The sequence below is a fragment of the Phoca vitulina genome, unplaced genomic scaffold (genome assembly GCF_004348235.1).
Source record: "Phoca vitulina isolate PV1807 unplaced genomic scaffold, GSC_HSeal_1.0 scaffold90, whole genome shotgun sequence".
Taxonomy (NCBI): Eukaryota; Metazoa; Chordata; class Mammalia; order Carnivora; family Phocidae; genus Phoca; species Phoca vitulina.
In genome coordinates, this window is record NW_022589793.1 from 1,122,400 (window position 1) to 1,145,137 (window position 22,738).

The 22,738-nt window shown below is 47.9% G+C and overlaps 1 protein-coding gene across 3 annotated transcripts in view; it reads left to right on the forward strand.

Moving 5' to 3' along the window:
- EEF2K (eukaryotic elongation factor 2 kinase) overlaps positions 1-22,738 on the forward strand; it is a 59,866-nt gene that overhangs the window by 15,584 nt on the left and 21,544 nt on the right. For all 3 annotated transcript variants that reach the window (XM_032396217.1, XM_032396219.1, XM_032396218.1), the window contains exons 3-6: positions 15,190-15,290; positions 18,481-18,541; positions 20,322-20,359; positions 20,718-20,889. In XM_032396217.1, the coding sequence (XP_032252108.1) occupies positions 15,190-15,290; positions 18,481-18,541; positions 20,322-20,359; positions 20,718-20,889 (372 nt within the window). The remainder of the gene's footprint in view (positions 1-15,189; positions 15,291-18,480; positions 18,542-20,321; positions 20,360-20,717; positions 20,890-22,738) is intronic.

Here is a 22,738-nt window from a genome sequence, read left to right on the forward strand (position 1 = left end):
TTTTTTGGAACATGTGCTCACACACGTTCACACACATAAATGTGGTGACCCAGTTGGTGGTTGAGGGCCAGGCTCTAATCATGTAAATACTTGCATTTCACCCCTGATGTATGTGTCTGTGGGTCCAGGGACGTGATGTAAAATGTAGTTCTTCATGTTGGGTGTGATCGAAAAAGCCCCTGCCTTAATATAACACTGTACGTAAACTGGAATTAAAATTAAAATCTTTTTTTTTAAAAAGATTTTATTTATTTATTTGAGAGAGAGAGAATGAGAGAGAGAGAACACATGAGAGGGGATAGGGTCAGAGGGTGAAGCAGACTCCCTGCCGAGCAGGGAGCCCGATGTGGGACTTGATCCAGGGACTCCAGGATCATGACCTGAGCTGAAGGCAGTCGCTTAACCAGCTGAGCCACCCAGGTGCCCTAAAATTAAAATCTTAATTAAAACAATTAAAAAAAAAAAAACAACACTGATTGGAGTTGGGCATCCTTCTGAATTGAAGAAAAGGGTACTTATTTTGTTAGGGATTTGTATTCATATTACGGTAAAGCTGGTATAAAGGGAGGGGGGAAAGGTGAACATTATTGGGCTTTTGAATCATAACTGGTGATGAAAAAATTTCATTTATTTAGTTAGTAGTAATCTCTATGCCCAACATGGGGCTCAAACTCATAACCCCAAGATCAAGAGTCACGTGCTCTTCCAACTGAGCCAGATAGGCGCCTTGAAAAAAATTTTAAACGCAGTAATGTTATCCTTATTTAATTTGATGCCCACCAACAGAAGATATCTGTTAGTACTGTAAGCAAAATGCACGTTACCACTTTGGGATTGGGAATTGGAGCCATTCTTCTCTAACTTCAGAATTAATCTGTTTTTAGAAAATTAATAATTCTAGTTCTTGGACAGTTGGGTATTTTCTTCCTGTCAGAGCCAGAGTTCTAGATTAAATCTCTGTGGGGCAGGCAGCTCCAGAAACAGCCCTGTGGGTCCGCTGTGAGGTTGGGGGGCCCCTGCAGGATCAGGTGGCGGCTTGTCTCGCTTTCGTGTCCTCAGCCAGCCTCTGAGACTCACGCCCGGCCCTGGGGAGGGCAGCGTGGCAAGGGCCGGGAGCAGCCTGGCGCTCCTATGTTCACTGTGGGTCAGGGCGGCTTGAGGAGACGCGGATCCCTGAGGCATCCTGTACCTGGTGTGAGGGAATCTGGGTGCCAATGGGGGCTGGAGGGCCCAGGGCTCGTGAAACAGAAGCTAGCTCACCCCAGCTCCAGGGAAGAAGGGTATTTATTTCTTGGGACCCAGGGGGAGAAAGAACGTCTGGTCTCTCAGGGGACAGGTCTAGGAACCGGAAGGCAGCAGGACTGTCTCTCTCGGTCTCTCTTTACCTGTCCTTTGTTCTCCTCTGCCTCAGTCTACACAGCGGGAAAATGGACCCCCGCTGGCCCCAGCGCCCCCTCATTACTGCCCTCTCCATCCCAGTTGCAAGCAAGGGGGCGAATATCTGGTTGGCCCAGCCTGGGTCACGCGTCCTCTCTCTGACCCAGTCCTTTGTGACCCCGGGTGTGAGATTGGGAGGGTCGGTGTCACAGAAGAGGGACTACTTCCAGGGAAGGAGGATCCTGGTGGCCTCCCAGTGGGGGCAGACCCTGCAGCTGCCTCTCCAGAGGAACCGTGACCCGGTTGGGGCTTTGTGGAAGACACTGGGAGGGCCCAGGAGCTGAAGGGTCTCAGACCAGATGGCCAGTCCCTGACCACAAAATGTGACCACAGTGAAGCCTTTAAAGGAAGCGCTGACTGAGCGTTCCAGTGAATGGAGGTTTGCCTACAGGTGTGGCTTTCGGATGTGAGCCTCATGAGGGCAGGACATGGTGGCCTCTATCACTCATCCCCAGGGGCCATGCTCTGCACACAGTAGGTGCTTCATTCAGAATCAGGGAGTGCTGAACTCACTGTGGGTGCCCTCTTGCCAAAGGACACTATTTATGTAAAACATAAATCCTAGTGGGCCATTTGACAGTAGTTATTAAAATAAAAAATATAGAGCTCAGATGGCAATTTGATCTCCAGAGAATCCTTCTCAGCCAAAGTGTTCCCGCTGGGGGTACTATTGGCATCCGGAACGGGACAATTCTTTATTGGGTGGGCCTGTCCCTTATATTGTAGGATATTCAGCATCTCCGACCCCTGCCCACTAAGTGCCATATTTCTCCCCTGTTCCTTATGGCAAGCCAGAATGTTCCCTGCCATGTATTTGCTAAGCCCACCTCAGTTTAGATCCAGTACCGAAGTATTTGTACAAGTGTTCAAATTTACATATTTAAAGATATACTCTGCAGTATTGTTTGTAATAAAGAAAAAATGGGAAGAGCTCAAATGTCCATCAAGAGGGGCTTATTTATTTATTTATTTATTTTTGAAAGATATATATATATATATTTTTTTTATTAACATACAATGTATTACTTGTTTCAGGGGTACAGGTCTGTAATTCATCAGTCTTACAAAATTCACAGCGCTCACCATAGCACATACCCTCCCCAATGTCCATCACCCAGCCACCCCATCCCTCCCACCTCCCTCCACTCCAGTAACCCTCAGTTTGTTTCCTGAGATTAAGAGTCTCTTATGGTTTGTCCCCTCTCTGGTTTTGTCTTGTTTCATTTTTTCCTCTCTTTAAGAGGGGCTTATTCAAATTTTAAACCATGGTCCTAAGAGAATACTGTATTTACATTAAAACAAAGATGATGTTTCTATGTGATTTGACTTGAAAACAGTGCCAAGATGTGTGTGTGTGTGTGTGTGTGTGTGTGTGTGTGTGTGTGTGTACACATTTGGGGGGAAGATCCCATGAAAAGCCATAAGGACAGGGGCGCCTGGGTGGCTCAGTCGTTAAGCGTCTGCCTTCAGCTCAGGTCATGATCCCAGGGTCCTGGGATCGAGCCCCGCATCAGGCTCCCTGCTCAGTGGGAAGCCTGCTTCTCCCTCTCCCACTCCCCCTGCTTGTGTTCCCTCTCTCGCAGTCTCTCTCTCTCTGTCAAATAAATAAATTAAAAAAAGAAAAGAAAAGCCATAAGGACAGTATGGACATAATTAGAATAAAAAATGGTAGGTATTTTTATTTTTATATACTGTTAAGAAAGCAAGTTGAAATATAATACAGTCCCACATTTATCAAAAAAATATACACACGTCTTAGTATTTACATAGCAAAAACTTGTATGGAGGAATTTGTACACAATTCTGGTTAATAGTGATTCTCTCTGGGGGAGAGGGTGCCGTGATGGGAGATTTTATCTACATTTTACCTATTTTTAAACATCCGGGACTTTTAAACTACACCTATGTATTACTTGTGTGCAGGAAAAGACTTTAGGAAGAAAAATAAAGCAAAACAGCCAGGTAACCTCCCCTCTCCCAAACAAACAAATCAATAAATCGCCCCTCCTTAAAATTTCTACAAGGCATCGTTCAAAATCGTCACCGAGGATGGGCGCACTCCTGGTCCCCAGGGACCCTCCTGGGCTCTGTTCACCCCACACCTCTCCCTGTTTCTGGAATAGGTTTCCTTTTTCACGCCTCTGCCTGAAACCTCTTTAAACTTGGTGTCTCGGTCTGGTCTGTTCAAGTGATTGTTCTGGCCCCCTCGGGATGTGGTTTTAAGACACCCTGCCCGGCTATCTCTTGTGCATCCCTGGGGCTCAGAGCAGACCTCTGCCTGCATCTGTCATCCTCTGTCTGAGTCAGCCGCTTCCTGTAAGGCTGGGGACTGTCTGATTGCACTTCCCATTCCCCAAACTTGGTCGAATGACCAGTTATGGACCAGATGTACCTCTTGGTTGCCCACCGTCCTAGGTAACCGAAAGCAGGCTCTGTGGGGTTCATGTTGCCCAAGGCAGCTTCGGAGAGGGATAGCAGCTCAGTTTTCCAAACCTCACTCCTCCTGGCGCTCTGCAAAGCGAACGTGTTTTTTGTTTACTGTCGACATGGCAACCTGGGTTGTTCAAGCAAAATGGCCTCCAAAGAGGCACCACCCTGGCAGGTACGGGGCGTGTAGTGTGAACAGTCCAGTTCTGTCACTGTCAAGGCCAGGGCCTTCCGCCTAGTGCCCCGGGGGATGGTGGTGGAGTCGTTCAGGGGGCCTCCGTCTTGATAGAACATCAGGCAACCAAGCAAGGATGTTTATAGAATTTGCCATAATGTGGGAAAGTGCTTCGGCTCTGGAGCTAAATTCAAATAGCAGAATATAGAGTACAGTTACAGCTTTGTAAAACACTCACACGTGCATGCACAAACACATACACACACCAAAAGCCTGGAAAGAAGTATATTAGCGCACCAGCAGGGATTGTCTTTGGACAGGATCTAGAGCGATTGCATTCCCTTCTTATGCTCTGTTGTTTCTCCATTGTCTAGAATGAGCATATATATGCTTTTAATTTTTTAATAAAGTGGGAAATTTGGGATGCCTGGGTGGCTCAGTTGGTTAAGTGTCTGCCTTCAGCTCAGGTCATGATCTTGGGGTCCTGGAATTGAGCCCTGTGTCGGGCTCCCTGCTCAGCGAGGAGCCTGCTTCTCCCTCTCCCTCTGCCTGCCGCTCCCCCTGCCTGTGCTCTCTTTCTGTCTGTCAAATAAATAAATAAAATCTTTAAAAAAAAAATAAAGTGGGAAATTTTATTTTTAAAAATTGTTTTCCTGGTCTGGGAGTGGGATCATTCCATATCAGCACATATAGATCACCTCTTTTACCTTTATTTATTTATTTATTTTCATCTCTTTTTCTTTCTTTTTTTAAAAATTTATTTAGGGGAGGGCGCCTGGGTGGCTCAGTTGGTTAAGCAACTGCCTTCAGCTCAGGTCATGATCCTGGAATCCCGGGATCGAGTCCCGCATCGGGCTCCCTGCTCAGTGGGGAGTCTGCTTCTCCCTCTGATCCTCTTCCCTCTCGTGCTCTCTGTCTCTCATTCTCTCTCTCTCAAATAAATAAATAAAATCTTTAAAAAAAATAAAAAATAAAAAATAAAAATTTATTTAGGGGAGGGGCAGAGGGAGAGGGAGAGAATCCCAAGCCGACTCTGCCCTGAGTGTGGAGCCTGACGTGAGGTTTGATCTCTTGACCCTGAGATCCTGAGTCAGGTGCTTAACCAACTAAGCCACCCAGGCGCCCTTTGCCTCTTTTATTTTTAGAGAGACTTGTATTCTGTCACATGATGTACATGGATTTCTTGAGCCAGCCTCCCTCTTTGGGCGACACTTCCATTGTTCCCCCATTTTTTTTCCTTTACTAACAGTGCTGTAATAAATCTCCTTATATGTATATCTAAGCAAATTTAAAATACACATGTATTTCCTGGGGTGCCTGGGTGGCTCAGTCATTAAGCGTCTGCCTTCAGCTCAGACCATGATCCCAGGGTCCTGGGATCGAGCCCCGCATCGGACTCCCTGCTCAGCCGGGAGCCTGCTTCTCCCTCTCCCACTCCCCCTGCCTGTGTTCCCTCTCTAGCTGTCTCTCTCTCTGTGTCAAATAAAAAAAAAAAATCTTAAAGATACACATATATTTCCTAATAGGTAAATAAATATGTATACAAGGTAAAAAGAATTCAAACTGTATCCAAGGTAGAGTGATAAGTAAGCCTCACACTGCTGATCCCTGTTTCCCTGGGGGATGTCCTTCTGGATTGCTACCTTCTCTGCGTGTATAAGCACGTACATGTCTAGGACCCTCCCCTTTCGTATGGAAATGTTAGTTGACTGCAAACCTGTTCTGCACTCTTGGAGCTGTCTTCCCGTATTGGCACAGATGAGCTGACATCAGCCAGCACTTACGTAAGAGCCGCCGTGGGAAGAGCGGGCACCGCTCTGCACATTTCACTCATTTGATCTGTACAGAAGTCCTGTGAGGAAGGGCGTAGATAGTAAACCTGAGGCTCTGACGTCCGAATCACTCGATGCTCTTCGTGACTACAGCATGTGGCAGCTTATTTTGTTGTTGTTTCTTGACGGCTGAATATCATGTCTGGAAGCCCCATAATGTATTGAGCCAGTCCCTCATGGATGGGTATGAAGGTCGTTTCCAGCCTTTTGCTACCACGAACAGCTCTTCCAAAAACATCTCTGTCCGTATGTCCTTGTGCCCGTGCATGGGCGCACCTGCCATGTTAAATCCCCGGGGGTGGAATGACTGGAGTAGTACGTTTAGAACTCGGCTGGGCATTGCTGACGGCCTTTCAAAGAGGTTGCATAAAGCATCTGCCCCTTGGGGCGCCTGGGTGGCTCAGTCGTTAAGCGTCTGCCTTCGGCTCAGGTCATGATCCCAGGGTCCTGGGATCGAGCCCCGCATCGGGCTCCCTGCTCCGCGGGAAGCCTGCTTCTCCCTCCCCCACTCCCCCTGCTTGTGTTCCCTCTCTCGCTGTGTCTTTCTCTGTCAAATAAATAAATAAAATCTTTAAAAAAAAAAAGCATCTGCCCCTCATGCTGTATGGGCACGCCTGCTCCCCACGCCCTTGTCGGAAGACTTTGGTGATTACACTTGTATTTTCAGCCCACCAAGGGTGGCTCAAACAGCTGGGTCAAAGGACAGCAATTACCCCAGAATGAGACGGAAATGCTAGTGTCTGGTGATGACTCACTGGGAAGAGAGACATCCCTGCCCACCCTGAGCCCCAGGAAACCCCACCCTGGCAGGATTGGGCTTCTGTCCCTACCCAGTGACCACAGGAAGCTCTGTGCACACCCAGAGGTGATGAACATTTTGGGGCTCTGCCCACTGCTTTGGGAATGCAGAATCAGGCAGGGAAGCTTAGGCATCTAGCAATCCAGAAAGCTTTGGACATCTAGCAAGATGAGGGCCTGCTGGGCAGATGAAGGAAAACGAGGGTCATGCTGGCCACCCAGTGACCTGTGTCTGAAAAACAGAAGGGGGCTGGGGAGACGCAAACCCCACTGCAGGGACTCCTCTCTCTGAAATCTGTGCAGGTGCTCAAATGCTCAAATCCTTTGTGGAAATGTACTGGGGTACAAGGGGCCCCAATTTAATTTTACTTTGTTTTTTATCAGCTTCGTTGCAATATAATTCATATAACATACAATTTACCCATTTGAAATATCCATTGCAGCAGCTTTAAGTATATTTATACAATTATGCATCCATATCACCGCAATCAATTTTAGCCCATTTTCCTTAGCCCTAAATAGAAACCGCACATCTCTTAGCCATAGCCCCTCAGGATCCCCAGTCCACCCAGCCCCTGGCAGCCACTAATCTACTTTCAATCTCTGTGGGTTTGCCTGTTCTGGACATTTCATAGAAATCGGATTATATAACATGGGGTCTTTTGTGTGTGGCTTCTTTCACTGAGTGCAATGTTTTCGAGGTTCATCCATGTAGAAGCATGTGTCTGTGCTCAGTTGTCATTGCTGAATACTACCCCATTGCATGGATGTACCACATTTTTTTAAAAGATTTTATTTATTTATTTTTAAAGATTTTATTTATTTGAGAGAGAGAGAGCACAGGCAGGGAGAGTGGCAGGCAGAGGGCGGAAGCAGACTCCCCGCTGAGCAAGAAGCCCGATGCCGGACTCGATCCTAGGACCCTGGGATCATGACCTGAGCCAAAGGCAGACACTTAACTGACTGAGCCACCCAGGCGCCCCCGTTGACCCACATTGGGTTGTTTCTTCCCTTTGGCTTTTGCAAATAATGCTACACAAATCGTGTGGACATGTGTTCATTTCTCTTGGGTAGATACTTGGGAGTGCATTGCTAGGTCATATGGTTGTATTCAGTTTGGTTCTCAAACTTCTCTCTCTCTCTTTTTTTTTTTTTTTGTTTTTTTTTTTTTTTATAGAACTTCTCTTTTGCAAAAGAGTGGGGAACTGGGGCTCGACGGGCTTGGTCTGAGTTCTGGGTCTGCTGGTTCCTGGTTGCTGCAGGTCTATAGGCAAGTTTCCTCCTTGCTCTCGAGCCTTGGGCACCTCCTCAGTGGACTGGGGAGCTGTCCTACCTGCCCGTCTGTGCTTCAACACGGTTGCCGTGAGGTGCAGGCTGGGATTCTGTCTGGGCAGGGGCTTCCAGGAGGCAAGGGCATTATGCCACCCTAGGGAATGTTATTGCTTTGCTGTTTGTTTTTTCTTTTTTTTTAAGATTTTATTTATTGGGTGCCTGGATGGCTCAGATGGGTGAGCATCTGCCTTCGGCTCAGGTCATGATCCTTGGGGAGCCTGGTTCTCCCTCTGCCTCTGCCTCTCTCTCTGTGTCTCTCATAAATAAATAAATAAAATCTTTAAAAAAAAGATTTTATTTACTTATTTGAGAGAGAGAGAGAGCACACACACAAGTGGGTGGAGGGGCAGAGGGAGAGGGAGAAACAGACTCCCCGCTGACCAAGGAGCCCAATGCAGGGCTCGATCCCAGGAGCCCAGGATTGTGACCTGAGCCGAAGGCAGACGCTTAACCAACTGAGCCACCCAGGCGCCCCAGCTTTGCTGGTTATTATTTCCATCCTTTCCTCTCTAGCCCTGGCTCTGAATCCCACTAGTCACGGGAGACCCGCAACAACTGCTCCTTTTGACAGAGATTTCTTTAGAACTTTTAGCTGTGTTTCTTTGGCAATCATTTGTTTGATTGCTTATAAAAGTACTCCATGTTCCTGGCAGAAAACGATGAGAGTGTAGATATAATTGCTATTGAGGTCTTAGTGTGTATTTTAGTCTTTTCTGTATTTCACTATAAATATAGACTTGACTAAATAGAGATTTTTATTACAATAATAAGATCACGTATATATGCTCTTCAGTAACCAGTTTTTCTTGGCAAACAAGAGATGGTGCATATCTTTCCATATTAGTAAATGTGGATCTAGTTCATCTTTTTTCTTAATGGCTCCCTGGCAGCCCATCGTATGGATACAGTGCAGTTGCTGTAAGCATTTCCTCTTGTGCGATACTTAGGCAGTTTCCAGGTTTTTTGCTGCCATAGACAATGCTGAGTTTCATGGAAATTGCACGAAACTTCTAAATGCATGTGATCCTCTTCCCTAGTGAACAAGGAAACAAGCAAGCATGCTTCCTCAATTCTCCCTGCTGCTTTTATGTGTCCTTGGTTATAGATTAACCCTTGCTATCAGCCAGGAGGGGCAAGTCAGGCTGACATAGAGCTGCAGTTTCTTAGAATCTGTGGAAAGGATCATAGGAAAAAACATTGTGTAACATCCACAGGGAGAATAATAGTTGATGTTTCAGGGAGGACTTAGGCAGCCTCCCGAGGCTTCCTCATGTAAGATCGGAGGCCTTGATTGCTGTGTTGGTGGTAATAAGAATAGTGATATAAAAACAGCACCAACAGCAATAACATCCTATGTGCCAAAGAAATTGCAAACACATTACCCGAATATCCGGCTTTACTGCTGGCATATTCCAGGAAATTTGCAGTTATTATTATTATTATATATTTATGTATTTATTTTTATTTTGTGCTCTCAGGCTTTGAAAAACCAAAGATTTTTCCATTCTCTAGGCAGGGTTATGTTTTCCTTTTTAGGGACCCCCACTGGGCCCCCCCATTCTGTGTAGGATAGCACATCAACAACTGAGTTTGGATCTTTATTTTATTTTATCTTAGTTTTTTAAAACATTTTATTTATTTATTAGAGCATGAGCGGGGTAGAGGGAGAGGGAGAATCAGACTCCCCACTGAGTGCGGAGCCCAAGGAGGGGCTCGATCCCAGGACCCCGAGATCATGACCTGAGCCAAAGGCAGATGCTTAATGGACTGAGCCACCCAGGCACCCCTATTTTATTTTATTTTTTTTTTTTTCAGATCTTTAGAACTAGAGAACATTAGAGCTAGCAGGGTCTTAAGAATCACCTAAACCCAGTGATCTTTTTTAACTTTGACTTACCCGTGTATTACCTGAAGGCTATTCAATATGTTAATCTTCTCATAGCAAAAACACACACACAACATAAAGCTGAAGTCTCTTTGACCAACCTCTTATCCTCCTTCTATTCCCAGAGATAGCCATTTTATATTAATTTGGGATAAAGCACTTTTCAGACCTCTTTCATGTGCTCATACGTAAAGATACACTTACGTGTATGTGTACAGACACTCATCCTTAGAAATCCATAGTGCTGATTTGTGGGTTTCCTCCACCAGTAAATGGTGTCATACTGTTTACATTATTCACCAATTTGCTTTTTCCCCCTAAACAATAAGTCTTAGAGATTGCCCATTCAATACCTTGATCTTTTTTATTTATTTATTTATTTTAGTAATCTCTATACCCAATGTGGGGCTTGAATTCATGACCTCCAAGATGAAGAATCACGTGCTTTTCCGACTGAGCCAGCCAGGTGGCCCAACACCTTGATTTTTTCAAGTAGGCTCCAATCCAAGCGTGGAGCCCAGTGTGGGGCTTGAACTCACAGCCCTGAGATCGAGACCTGAGCTGATATCAAGAGTCAGATGCTTAATTGACTGAGCCACCCAGGTGTCTCGAACACAGCTCTCCTTGATCTTTTTTTTTTTTTAAGATATTACTTATTTTAGAGAGAGAGAGAGGGAGTGCATGCAAGTGGGGGGAGGGGCAGAGGGAGAGGCCGAGAATCCCAAGCAGACCCCACGTCGAGGACCGAGCCTGATGCAGGGCTCTATCCCATGATCCTGAGATCATGACCCAAGCTGAAACCAAGAGTTGGACATTTAACCAGCTGAGCTACCCAGGCGCCCCACATCTTGACCTTCTTAATGGCTTCATACTGCTATACCAAGTGTACAGAATCTTCTCCCTGTGAACAGGCAGGTTTTCGGCAGTGCCCGAGCGTTATATAGCATTATAAGCACAGACCCATCCTTGGGCCACTCACCTGTGCACACCTGGGGAGGTGATCAGGATGGCCGGGTCACAGGGCAGTGAAAGTACCTCCAGAAGGCTGTCAGAGGCACAGAACCTGCTTTCCCTCCCCTCAGTGTCTGAGAGGACCCACTTTTTTTTTTTTTTTTGATATATATTTTTTAAATTTTATTTTATTATGTTATGTTATCACCATACTTCTCAGGCCTGTGTAAACACCTGTTTTTCTTAACCTGATGGGTAAAACAGTACACCAGTGATTTGCAGCTCATTTCAGGGCTGTTGAGCTGTAATGAGCATGTTATCTCAGTGAGCCCCTATTTCTTGGGGGTGGGAGAGAACGCGTCTAGCCCAGATGTGGGGGCAGGAAAAAAGTTTGGCCACTAATAGTCAAAACATTCTTCATTGTCTTTTGTAAACAAGGAAATGGAGGTTCGCACAGTTAGTCAGCTGTGGGCGGGAACCAGAGTGCAGGGAACGAATCTTCGTCCAGGACCTTTTATATTGTGCTTTAAAAGAAAAGTCCGTTGCATTAAACCCATCCATTGCCAACAAGGCGTGGCACGATTCTTTTCTGGGTTTGGCAAAAAGCTAATTTTGATCCTGTGAAATAACACGCTCTCAAATTCGGAAATACTTTTTTCCTTGATTTTTTTTTTTTTTCAGGTGGAGCACAGCCTCCGGCCAGGAGGCAGTTTCTGTTGATACTCCTCACTGAATCGGGGGGAGTCGGGGAGTGTTTGAGTCACTGGTTGAGAGTGCAGTGGGAGAGCCATGTGTCCGTCGCCCCCAGCAGGCTCAGAACACTGCAGGTCCCGGACAGGCTGGGGATCAGAGTCTGTCTCTGCTGTTCACGGCTGCTGGAATAGGAGAGGAGACAGTGGTACTTTTTTTTTTTAAGTACGGAGCTTCAGGAACTGTTTTAGTTATAAACATGTCGGTGGCCCGGTTATTTATAACAGGGGAAAATCGGTGACAAGCTCAAAGTCTAACGGTGGAGAACCACAGGTGAACGGTGACGTCAGTAGTGAGTTAGGTGTTCCAGCTGACTTTAAATCATGATGTCATGTTTGTGTTTAAAAATATAAGTGAGGGGGGCACCTGGGTGGTTCAGTCGGTTGAGTGTCGAACTCTTGGTTTTGGCTCAGGTCATGATCTCTTGGGTCGTGGGATCCAGCCCCGTGTTGGGACTCCACTCAGTGGGGAGTCTGCTTGAAGATTCTCTCCCTCTGCCCCTCCCCCGCCTTGTGCATGCAAGCGAGCTCTCACTCTCTCTCAAAGAAAAATATCTTTAAAAAAACTAAAATAAAAAAATATTGAAGTCATGTGTTCTCTGCCCCTTGGAGTGTCATTTAGGAGAAATTTTTTGGAGGAGCACTCCAAATTTGTACATTTTAAATGTGATCCAGCAATTACACTTCCAAGAAATATGTCCTATCAAGATCTCGCACAGTTGCATAAGGGTTTACATACAAGGGTGTTCACTTCAGAACTGCCTGTACTAGGGATTATTGGAGAGAATCCAAATATCCATCAACCGAGGTTAGAGAATACCTTAAGGTACATTTATACAATTGTATGTCTTACAACTGCAGAAGGAAAATGGGGTCAACCCAGCCTGCCTGTACATATGACATGGAAGGACATCCAAGGCCCTGTGTTAAAGTGGAGAAAAGTAAGGTGCAGAGCAGAACGGATCAACCCAGCCTGATGCTATATTCCTGTGTGTTAACAAATGCAGAGGAACAAATTTACAGAGACTCTCCATCAGCCATCAGCTGTGGTTTTCAGAGCAATGAGTCAGAAAGTACTTTCACTTTCTACTTCACATTCTGAAGTGTTCGCTGTTTTTTACAGTAAGCAGATCATACATTTGGAATCAGGAAAATAATCAAGATCACTATATTTAAAGTGCCAAGCCCCATGGGCCCACTCTCCCAAAAGACTGTAAATTGTTTTTATAATGTGATTCCAGTCGTACAAATAATGCACAGGAAGGATCTGGAAAAGAACAAGTCCAAAGCATTGACGATCCTTGCTCTGGGTGGGGGCGGGGTGTGGCGGATTTGAATTTTGTCTTCTCTCTTTTCTGAATGTTTTCATTAAGCGTGAATTCGCTTCCACGTTGGAAGAAAGAAATTCTGGGCTTTATTTTTGGGCTTCGCAGAGATTGGAATCCAAGCCCTAGTGAGGAAGCCCTAGCCCGTGTGAACCGTGTGTGCACGTGTGTGTGTGTTTCTCAGAAAGCTCAGTTGCTCTGCCTTTTCTCCTCTGAGCAGGATCCCAGCTGTGAGGCTGAGGCTCAGGCCGGGGGCACGCTTGGGAAGCTGGGCTCCTGCAGAGCTAGTCCTGGTGGCTGAGGGATCCCGATGGCGGGTGAGGAGGTCTGGAATTGCTGTGGGTCTGCCACCCCCAGTGTTCAGCGCCCCCATCCAGCCACCTCCCCGTGGCTCAGGCCTCTGGCCTGGAAAGGAGTTTTGGCCTCACTGATCCTGCAAGAGGCTACAGGGCAGAGGTTCGAGTTCTTTAGGAAAAGAGCAGGAAGAGCTTGCGACTCAGGGTGGGTGGAGGAGTGTTGGGAGGGGACAGGGACAGATTCCACTTTGGGATTATAAAAGCAATAAAATGAGCTTTCAAAAACAAGAAATGGGGTTGGGTGATGATACTGTTGAGAATCAGCCTAATCGCCATAACATGCCTTAGTCACCTTTCCCAGTGAGTACCCAAAAGCCCTGGTTCTCAATAGGTTTTGAAAGTTTGGGGGGCTATTTTTGGTCCCCACAATGATGCAGGGGCACTAAGGCATTGAGAAGGTAGAGGGCATGGATGCTAAAAGCCTGAAATGGGCAAGGCAGTTCTGCATGATGAATATTCCTGCATCCCCAGGACCTTGGAATGTCTCATGGGAATCTGTTCCTAATCTCTGAGCCCAGAACTTAGTGCTCTGTTAACGTAAAGAAAATAATATCTTTGGCATGGTTGGAGATATTCTGAGTTTAGGAAGGTTGTGTTGTCTATGATTTTCATTTAGGGCGATAAAATTGGGCATATTTATGATTTATACAATATTTACAAAAAGGTGATGTTGGCTCGGATAGGGTCCAGAATTCCCACTAATAGAGTAAGCGCAGTCTTTTGGAAGAGCTCCTTAGCATTTTAAATGGATATAATCAAAATATATTCAACCAGTCTCCATAGATGGGCATTTGGGTTGAATTCAGTTTTGCACACAATGACGCCTCTTCTATATATATCTTTGCAGAGTCGTGTATTTCTCTAGGATAAACATTTCTAGATGTAAAATTTCTGGGTCAGGATACAGGAATTCACATTTTTTATCTCAGTACATTGCCAGGTTGCCTTTGGAGGGGGTTTAGACCCATTGACCCTATGGGAGAGCACCCGTTTCCCCATATCCCAGCCAGCACTAGTTATGAACAGTCATTAAAATGTTTGCCAGGGCGCCTGGGTGGCTCAGTCATTAAGCGTCTGCCTTCGGCTCAGGTCATGATCCCAGGGCCCTGGGATCGAGCCCCACATTGGGCTCCCTGCTCAGCGGGAAGCCTGCTTCTCCCTCTCCCACTCCCCCTGCTTGTGTTCCCTCTCTCACTGTGTCTCTCTCTGTCAAATAAATAAATAAAATCTTAAAAAAAAAAAAAATGTTTGCCAATCTGGGGGCGCCCAGGTGGCTCAGTCGGTTAAGCATCCAACTCTTGATTTCAGCACGGGTCATGATCTCAGGGTCCTGGGATGGAGCCAGGAGTTGGGCTCCCCTGCAGAGCTGGGAGTCTGCTTGAGATTCTCTCCCTCTCCCTCTTTCCCAACCTCCACAAAATAAATGAATCTTTAAAATACGCTTTCCTGGGCGCCTGGGTGGCTCAGTCGTTAAGCATCTGCCTTTGGCTCAGGTCATGATCCCAGGGACCTGGGATCGAGCCCCACATCAGGCTCCCTGCTCAGCAGGAAACCTGCTTCTCCCTCTCTCCCTGCTTGTGTTCCCTCTCTCTCTGTGTCTCTCTCTGTCAAATAAATAAATAAAATCTTAAAAAAAATAAAAATAAAATAAAATATGCTTTCTTATGTGTATTATGTTTCTTTGGTTTCATAGTTAAGATATGTCACTTCTGCCCGTGGGAAGGCTGTGCCCATGTGAGAACAAAAAGGGTCTTTTGGGAACTTTGTTTCTGAAACGATAATTGGTGGGAGTATTTCTCTCTCACTGATGTTGTCTGCCTCCCCAGAGCTGGGAGACACGTGGGAAATCACGGGGCAGGAGGAGGCTGGGGGCAGCACTACCCCACAGCCCCTGGTCTAACATTTCCCTTTGCCTTTTGCAGGAAGCTTGGAAGCATGCAATCGAGAAGGCCAAACACATGCCTGACCCCTGGGCTGAGTTCCACCTGGAGGATATAGCCACGGAATGTGCCACGCGTCACAGGTCGGCAGCTTGTCTGGGGGTGCCGTATGGCCCCAGGTCTCAAGGAGTCCTTGGGGGTATGGGTCCTGCTTCTGCTCATAATCAGTGAGGCCTAAGTACCTGTGGAGGTCGAGGAGAAGGGAATAATAATAGTATCTGCCAACATTTGAGCATCTATGCATGCTTCAGGTGCTGCGCAAGATCTCCTTGACTCCTCAAGGCGGTCCTCTAACGTACCTATTCGTCAGGCAGGGCTGAACCATGCTGCAGTAACAAATACTGCAGCGGCTCAGTGCAGCAATGGTGTTCTTCTCACTTGAGTGAAGTTGGGTGAGAGCCCAGGGGCCCTTGGGGGCCGCTCAGGGATCCAGGCTTCTCCCATCTTGTGGTTCCACTGTCTCACCACGTGGCCCCTACAGTTGCCACCAAAGGGAGAGAGAACACCTGGAGATAGCATGTGAGCTTTTTGATGCCTTGGCCCCAGGAAGATTCACAAAATGGAACTATGAGTGTCTAGAGTTTCTATTTGAAAAGAGAGGGGGAGGAGTTATTTCAGGGGGTTTCAAGAAGAACAAAAATATAGCAAAAACCACAGAATACCACCACCGAGGATAACTATGATGAAGCTCTTATGTATTGAATCCATGTGACAGGCACTGTTTGAAGCCTCTAAGTGTGTGTATTCGTTAAAAAAGCCTGAAGTAGGAATCATGTGAAGTATTTGGGGCCACTCTTGAGAATCTGATGAGGGCCATCCCAGAAAGTTGCACACATATGTCTAATTCTGTGCATAATATTAGAGGGCTCTTGGACCTATCCTGGAGTCCATCCCCCTGTCCTGTGACCTCTATAGACCCCTCCAGTCTGAATCCTCTAAACCAACACCCTGAGGTCCCATAATTGCCCCAGGGGAGATAGAGGTTTGCCCAGGGTTACCCGGGTGGTTAATAAGCTAACTTTCTGACTCTCAGTTCAGTGTCTTTCAATTAGTCAGAACTCTGTTTCAAATGCAGGTGACAGAAACCCAATTCACAGTGTTAAGCATAGAAGCGAATGTTTTGCTTACACGTGTGGGCTTCAGGTACGGCTGGTTCTAGATGCTCCAAGGACACTTTGGGTTTGACCTCAGATTAGACTCTCTTATATCAGTGGCACAGATGCCCCTGAGAGCCCCACATTTCATTTCACCCAATAGAAGAGGGTCTTTTCCTTCCCAAATAGTTTTAAACAAAGGTTCCATAACGGAATATCATTGGTCTGGCTTCGGTTATATGCCCCTCTCGGAACCAGTCAGGTGCCAGGGAGCTTTGCTTTGATTGGCCATGTCTGGATCACATACTCCAAGCCAGAAGGTGCTGGGCATCACTTCCACCCAGTCCACATATTCTGAGAATGGAGCATGGTGGTTCCCCAAAGGGAAATTGGGGTGCTGTTACTGAAAAGAGAGACCAGATGCTAGGCAGGCAGAAAAGGTATAGCTTTCTACACCTTTCTGCACGTGTCCCTGCTCCTGCCTGTGAGGAAATGGCTCAGAGCGTGGCATGCACCCCCTCCCCAGCACTGGAGGCCCACATCCTAGCAGGCCCTGGGGGCCGTGCTAGCAGCTAAGGGGACCCTTATAGGGCAGGGTATGGACTCTCTTCCTCCCTGCCTATAAGGCCAGCATGGTGACTGGTTGGTGACACATGGCCTGCAGGCTGAGGACACTAGGCGACCCAGGGAAGCCCCTGGGGAAGCAGGACCCCCCCCCATGCTGAGCCGGCTCTGTGGGGTCCAGGGACCAAGCCAAACTATTTCCTAACTGAAGCGGCTGCTGGCAGAGGGAGCTCAGGCTTCCATGGCTAGAATCACCAGAAAATTTCTAAACCGGAAGTCTTCCTCCTGTTTCTGGTGGTGCAGGCCGCCCCTTTGTTGAGACAGATTTCCCATTCACATGGATGGTACCCAGGCTGGCTAGGAGCAAGGCTCTGGTTGCAACTGACCTGGGTCTGCATCCTGGCTCTCGGGCAAGTTACTCACCTCTCAGCCTCAGTTTCCCCAGCTGGAAAGTGGGCACCGTAATTGTACCAATCTCACAGAGCTACTGCAAAGGTTAATTGAAGAGATCTGTTTAAACGCCCTGCAGATAGAGAAGGCTCAGTGACTTGGAGCAACTCTGACCCGTATGGGGTCAGTGGTTTTGAAGGACAAATAAGATCCATCTGACGTCCCATATCTCCCCTGTCCCTCGACCTCAAGGTGCCTCTCAGCTTTCAGTCTTATTTGGAAGCAAGGGTAGACTCTTTTCCTTGACCTTGGTCTCTATATAGTAATAATAATAATCGTTGCTGTTATATATTGAACACTGGACTTGTTATGGGCTGGTTGTGGGCAAGTTGCAGCTCTGGCCGGCATCCCTGCCCCCGGCCTGGGGAATGTTACCTGCCAGGCCTCTGCTTGTCTTTCCCCATAGAGGTTTCAGGCTCTGAGAAGCCTGTTCTCACCGAGCTGGGAGCCGTCTGGAGTCCATCCCGCCGAAGGGTGGGCCATGGAGGCCTCTGCTAACACTAAGAACACCTCAGCCCTAGGGGAGGTTTTAGAATTTAGGGATTTACTGAGCTGAGGAGCTCTCTCTACCAGGCAAATCTGTTTGAGGCCAGGTCTAGGGCCAGATTTGCTCTGGGAAGATTCCTGAGAAAGGAGAGATGGAAATGTTCTAGAACCTTCTCTGTCTCACTCTGCCTTGGGTGTCCTCCAGCAGCCCCTTCCTCGGCTGGACTCAGAGGCAGGGCCTCCCCTACCCCTTCCTGCACCAGGACACAAGCCCAGCTACTTGTGCTGGGCCTCACACAGGTGCCCAGCAAGATCGAGGGCACTGCTCTCTCCTGTCCTGGGACACGCCATTTGTTGTGAAGACTGGTTAAAATAAGGATATTTATTTATTCAGTCGTTCATCCAACATGTGTGTGTTAAGCTTCCACATGCACCAGGCTCTGCAGTGAAGAAGACAGACACGGGCCTGGTTTGTGGAGTTACAGTCCGGGGGGGGGGGGGGGTGCCTGGGAGGGGAGGGAGAGCATCCACAGACCCAACCCAGGAGGTCAGTTGGGCCTGTGGGTAAAGTGGTCTTGATCCCAAGGGTAGCAGGAAGCCAAGAAAAGGCTTCCACTTTTAGCCACTGGGTGAGAGGATCATGTTACAGATGCTGTGCCCTGGGGTGGCTTCTCTGCAGGTACAATGCTGTCACCGGGGAGTGGCTGGAAGATGAAGTTCTGATCAAGATGGCGTCGCAGGTGAGCCATCCACAGCCCTGTGGGGACAGGGCTGAGTGCGGATTCTTCTTGAGCAGACTTCTGTCATTGTTCCCTCCCCTTCACACTCACTTAATTGTTTTAACTTTGGGGCATTATGTTTATATTATTGTGTATTTATTTTATTTTTTATAATAGTTTTTTTTTTTTTTTTTAATTTGAGAGAGAGAAAGCATGAGAGAGATCACGAGCAGGGGGGAGGGGCGGAGGGAGAAGCAGACGCCCCGCTGAGCAGGGAACCTGGTGCGGGACTCAATCCCAGGATCCTGGGATCATGACCTGAGCCGAAGACAGAGGCTCAACCGACTGAGCCACCCAGGTGCCCTAGTTTTATTGAGATGTAATTCATACACCATACAACATACCTGTTTGAGGCATATGGGTTTGGTGGTTTTTGGTATAGTCACAGAGTTGTGCAACCATCACCATGACCGATTCCAGAACATTTCACCATCTCCAAAAGAAACCCCATACTTACCCACCAGCAGCCAATCCCCAATCCCCTCGTCTCTCCCAGCCCTAAACAACCACTAATTTACCCCTTGTCTCTGTAGGCTTACCTATTCTGGACATTTTATATATTTATCATACATCAAAAGATGATCCTTGGCACTCTTGTCAAAAATCAGTTGATTGTAAATGTGTATATCGGTTTTTAAAAATAGCAGGTTACCACCTAAACCTGAGCCATAAGAGGGATTCAGTGGCTCGCAATCATCCTTTTGCGGGGGGGGGGGGGAAAGAAAAGGAATAGACTAGAAAATGGAGCACTTCCTGCATTGTCAGAGGGAGGAGGGTTGTGCGAAACTTTTTTTTCTTCGTGTATCACACCCTCAGAAAAGGGTATGGCTTGATGAGTTTCACAAAGTGAACTCTCCGTATAACCAGTGGCCCCCTGAAGCCCCCCCTCCCCCGCCCGGTCACTGCTCCGTTCCCCCAGGGGTAAGTACCAACCCGGGATCTATCATCTTGGAGTAGTTAACCTATTTGTGTTCTTCCTATAAATGGAGGCGTGCCGTATGTATTCTTTTGAGTATGGCTTCTTCTGCTCAGCATTTTGTCTGTGACATTCATACTTGGTTTTGCTAGCCCTGTAATATATAGAATAATATAGAATAATAGAACAACAGAATATATTCATTCTCATTGCTGTATAATATCCCATTGAGTGAGTAGACCTGATTGATTTATCCATTATATTGTTGATGGACATATAGGCTGTTTCCACTCTTTTATCTTTTCTTTTAAGATTTTATTTATTTATTGGAGAGAGAGGGGTGGGGAGGGACAGTGGGAGAGGGACAAGCAGACTCTGCTGAGTGTGGAGCCGGACATGGGGCTCGATCCCACAACCCTGAGACCATGGCCTGAGCTGAAATCAAGAGTCGGATGGATGCTTAAGTGACTGAGCCACCCAAGCTCCCCTCCATTCTTTTTCTGTTATAGGAAACAGAAAAGCAGGGCTGCAAAAACATTCTTTGACATGCATGGTTACCCCCATAACATCTCCACCCCCTTGGGGTTCTTCTCCTCAGCCAGGGTGGGGGGAGGGTGATCTTGTCATTCCAAAGCCTCCAAGGCTAAAAGTTCGGTCAGGCTTTAGTGCTAGGGTGACAGAGGGAGGTCTCAGGAATTTTAGGATTGAGATGAGGTCCAGACACCCATTTGGTGGGTGATGTCCAAGGGGAGAATCTCTTCCCGACTCAGGACTGCTTCTGGGTGGGGCATGGGGCCTGATAACCCTCTATATGGTGTCTTTCAGCCCTTCGGCCGTGGAGCGATGAGGGAGTGCTTCAGGACGTAAGTGACTCAGCCTGGCTCTCGGGGGCCCTGCCCAGACTCCCTGGGGCTCCTGAGAGCCGGGGCATTGCAACATTTCGGGCCGAGAAACCGAGACAGCGGCCTCTGCTTCTTGTAGGCCAAGCATCTCTCTGTTTGGGCTCCATCAGACCACACGTTTGCCCTGGCTGTGGGGATGGGCTCAGGGAGAACATGGAGTATCCCACTAACCTCCACTCTGGTGTTTGGAGGCCATATCCCTTTAACAGTGTCCCTTAAGCCTCTTCCCAGCTCTTTGAAGGATGCAGTGGGTCAGGCTGGGTTCCTGGTGGACCCAAGTGCCCAGGCAGGCCCTCTGCTATCTACCCCCCCACCTCAGGAAGAAGCTCTCCAACTTCCTGCACACTCAGCAGTGGAAGGGGGCCTCCAACTACGTGGCAAAGCACTACATCGAGTCCGTGGACAGGGACGTGTACTTTGAGGATGTGCGTCTACAGATGGAGGCCAAGCTCTGGGGAGAGGAGTATAATCGGCACAAGCCCCCCAAGCAGGTGTGTAGCACCCCTCCCTGCCACCTCCCCACACAAGGGATGGAGACTGGACACAAAGGCAACAGTGACGCCAGTCACAGGTCCCCTTCATGGTCTTAACAGCAGCTAGTAACAGCCGTCATCTATTGAGCATGATCCACTATATGCAAAGAGTCGTTTATTCCTAAAAACAGAGCTCTGAGGTTGTTTGAGGTTAGAATGTTTTGATCCCATTTACAGATGGGATCTGTTAGTCAGGATTTTTGTTTGCAAATGTTAGAAACGTGCTCAAATGGGCTTCACGCTAAAGAGGAATTTATTGCCTCATGTAACTGAGAAATAGCGCTGGCCACAGGTACGGCTGGATCCAGGACCAAGCAGGATGTTGAAAATCTTCCCCAACTCTAGCGTTGGTGTTGATGGCGTGTGGGCCGCAAGCAGCTGCAGGCTCACTTCCTGTCTTTCCAGAAACCTTGGTGGCAGGACAACACCTGTTTTCCCAGAAGTTCCAATGAAAGTCTCAGAACTGGGTTTCATTGGCTCTGATTAGGTCAGGTGCCTGTTGCTGAGCCAATCACAATAGCCAGGGGAGAGAATATGCAGATTGGGCAGGCCTTGGGCCTTGTGCTCACCCTTAGAGGAAGCAATGTGGGTCCTTCCCCCAGACCATGCAGAGTGAGATTGGTGGCTCCAAGAAAAAGCAGAAGGAGGGGAGAACGGATAGCGTGTCTGCCCCTGGGGAGCCCCAGGCTCAAAGGGGTTAAGTGACCTGCCCCAACAGGCAGGAAAGGAGCCAGGGCTCAAAGCCAGGCGTTCCAGGCCCCTGCCCAGTTGGCTCCTTCAGTTGAGCCCCCAGGTTGTTTAGTGACCCCGGGCCAAGCAGAGTTTCCTGTTGCCTGTGGGCATTTGAGAAACAGCCCTCCGAGTCTCTGCCCTGCCCAGATTCACAGCTCAGCTTTCCCACTGTTTGAACACCTAACGCGATAACATGGTACTCTCTCCTGGATGCCTCGGGAGAGCCGCACCTCCAAGAAGCCAGCAGAATTTATCGAGCACCTCTTGTTTGCGTGGCCCTTGATTAAGTGCACTTGGGGTAGACCCGAGAAGCTACAGTCCCCACCCGTGGGGTCTGTGACCTCCTCAATAATTTGCTTCATATCATCCTGGCCTCCTTTCTCTTCCTCCCTAAGCTTGTTCCTGCCTCAGGACCTTTGCTCTGGCTGTGCCCCTGGCCTGTATCATTGTTGTCGTTCCCCACCCCTCCGCCCCAACCCCAGCCCCATCCTTGCATGATGAGCTCCTTCTCATAGTTCAGGTCTCAGCTCATATGTCACCTGTTCAGCAAGGCCACCCCAGGCCATCCTAAATGAAGGAGCCCTCCCACTGCTGTCCTCTGTCAGTTCTAGTTTTTTTTTTTTTTTTTTTTTTTTAAGATTTTATTTATTTATTTGACAGATAGAGCGGGAACACAAACAGGGGGAGTGGGAGAGGGAGAAGCAAGCTTCCCGCGGAGCAGGGAGCCCGACGCGGGGCTCGACCCCAGGACCCTGGGATCATGACCTGAGCCGAAGGCAGACGTTTAACGACTGAGCCACCCAGGCGCCCCCAGTTCTAGTTTGTTTCGCTTGGAGCAGTTAGTGCTATCCAAAAGAGTCTTGTTCCTGTAGTTAATATTCTGGTTGCCTCCCTCCGCCAGGAGCAGGGATTTTATGCCTTGTTCACTCTGTATCACAGTGCCTGGGTGCTCAGTAACTACTGTGCTTGGTGGAACTGATGAAGGGAAAGGAGTGTACCTGTTTGGGGAGGAGCTGGTCATCCCTTGCTGGCTGCACCCCTGCAGCTACTTCTCTCCCAGTGAGCCCATTGGCCA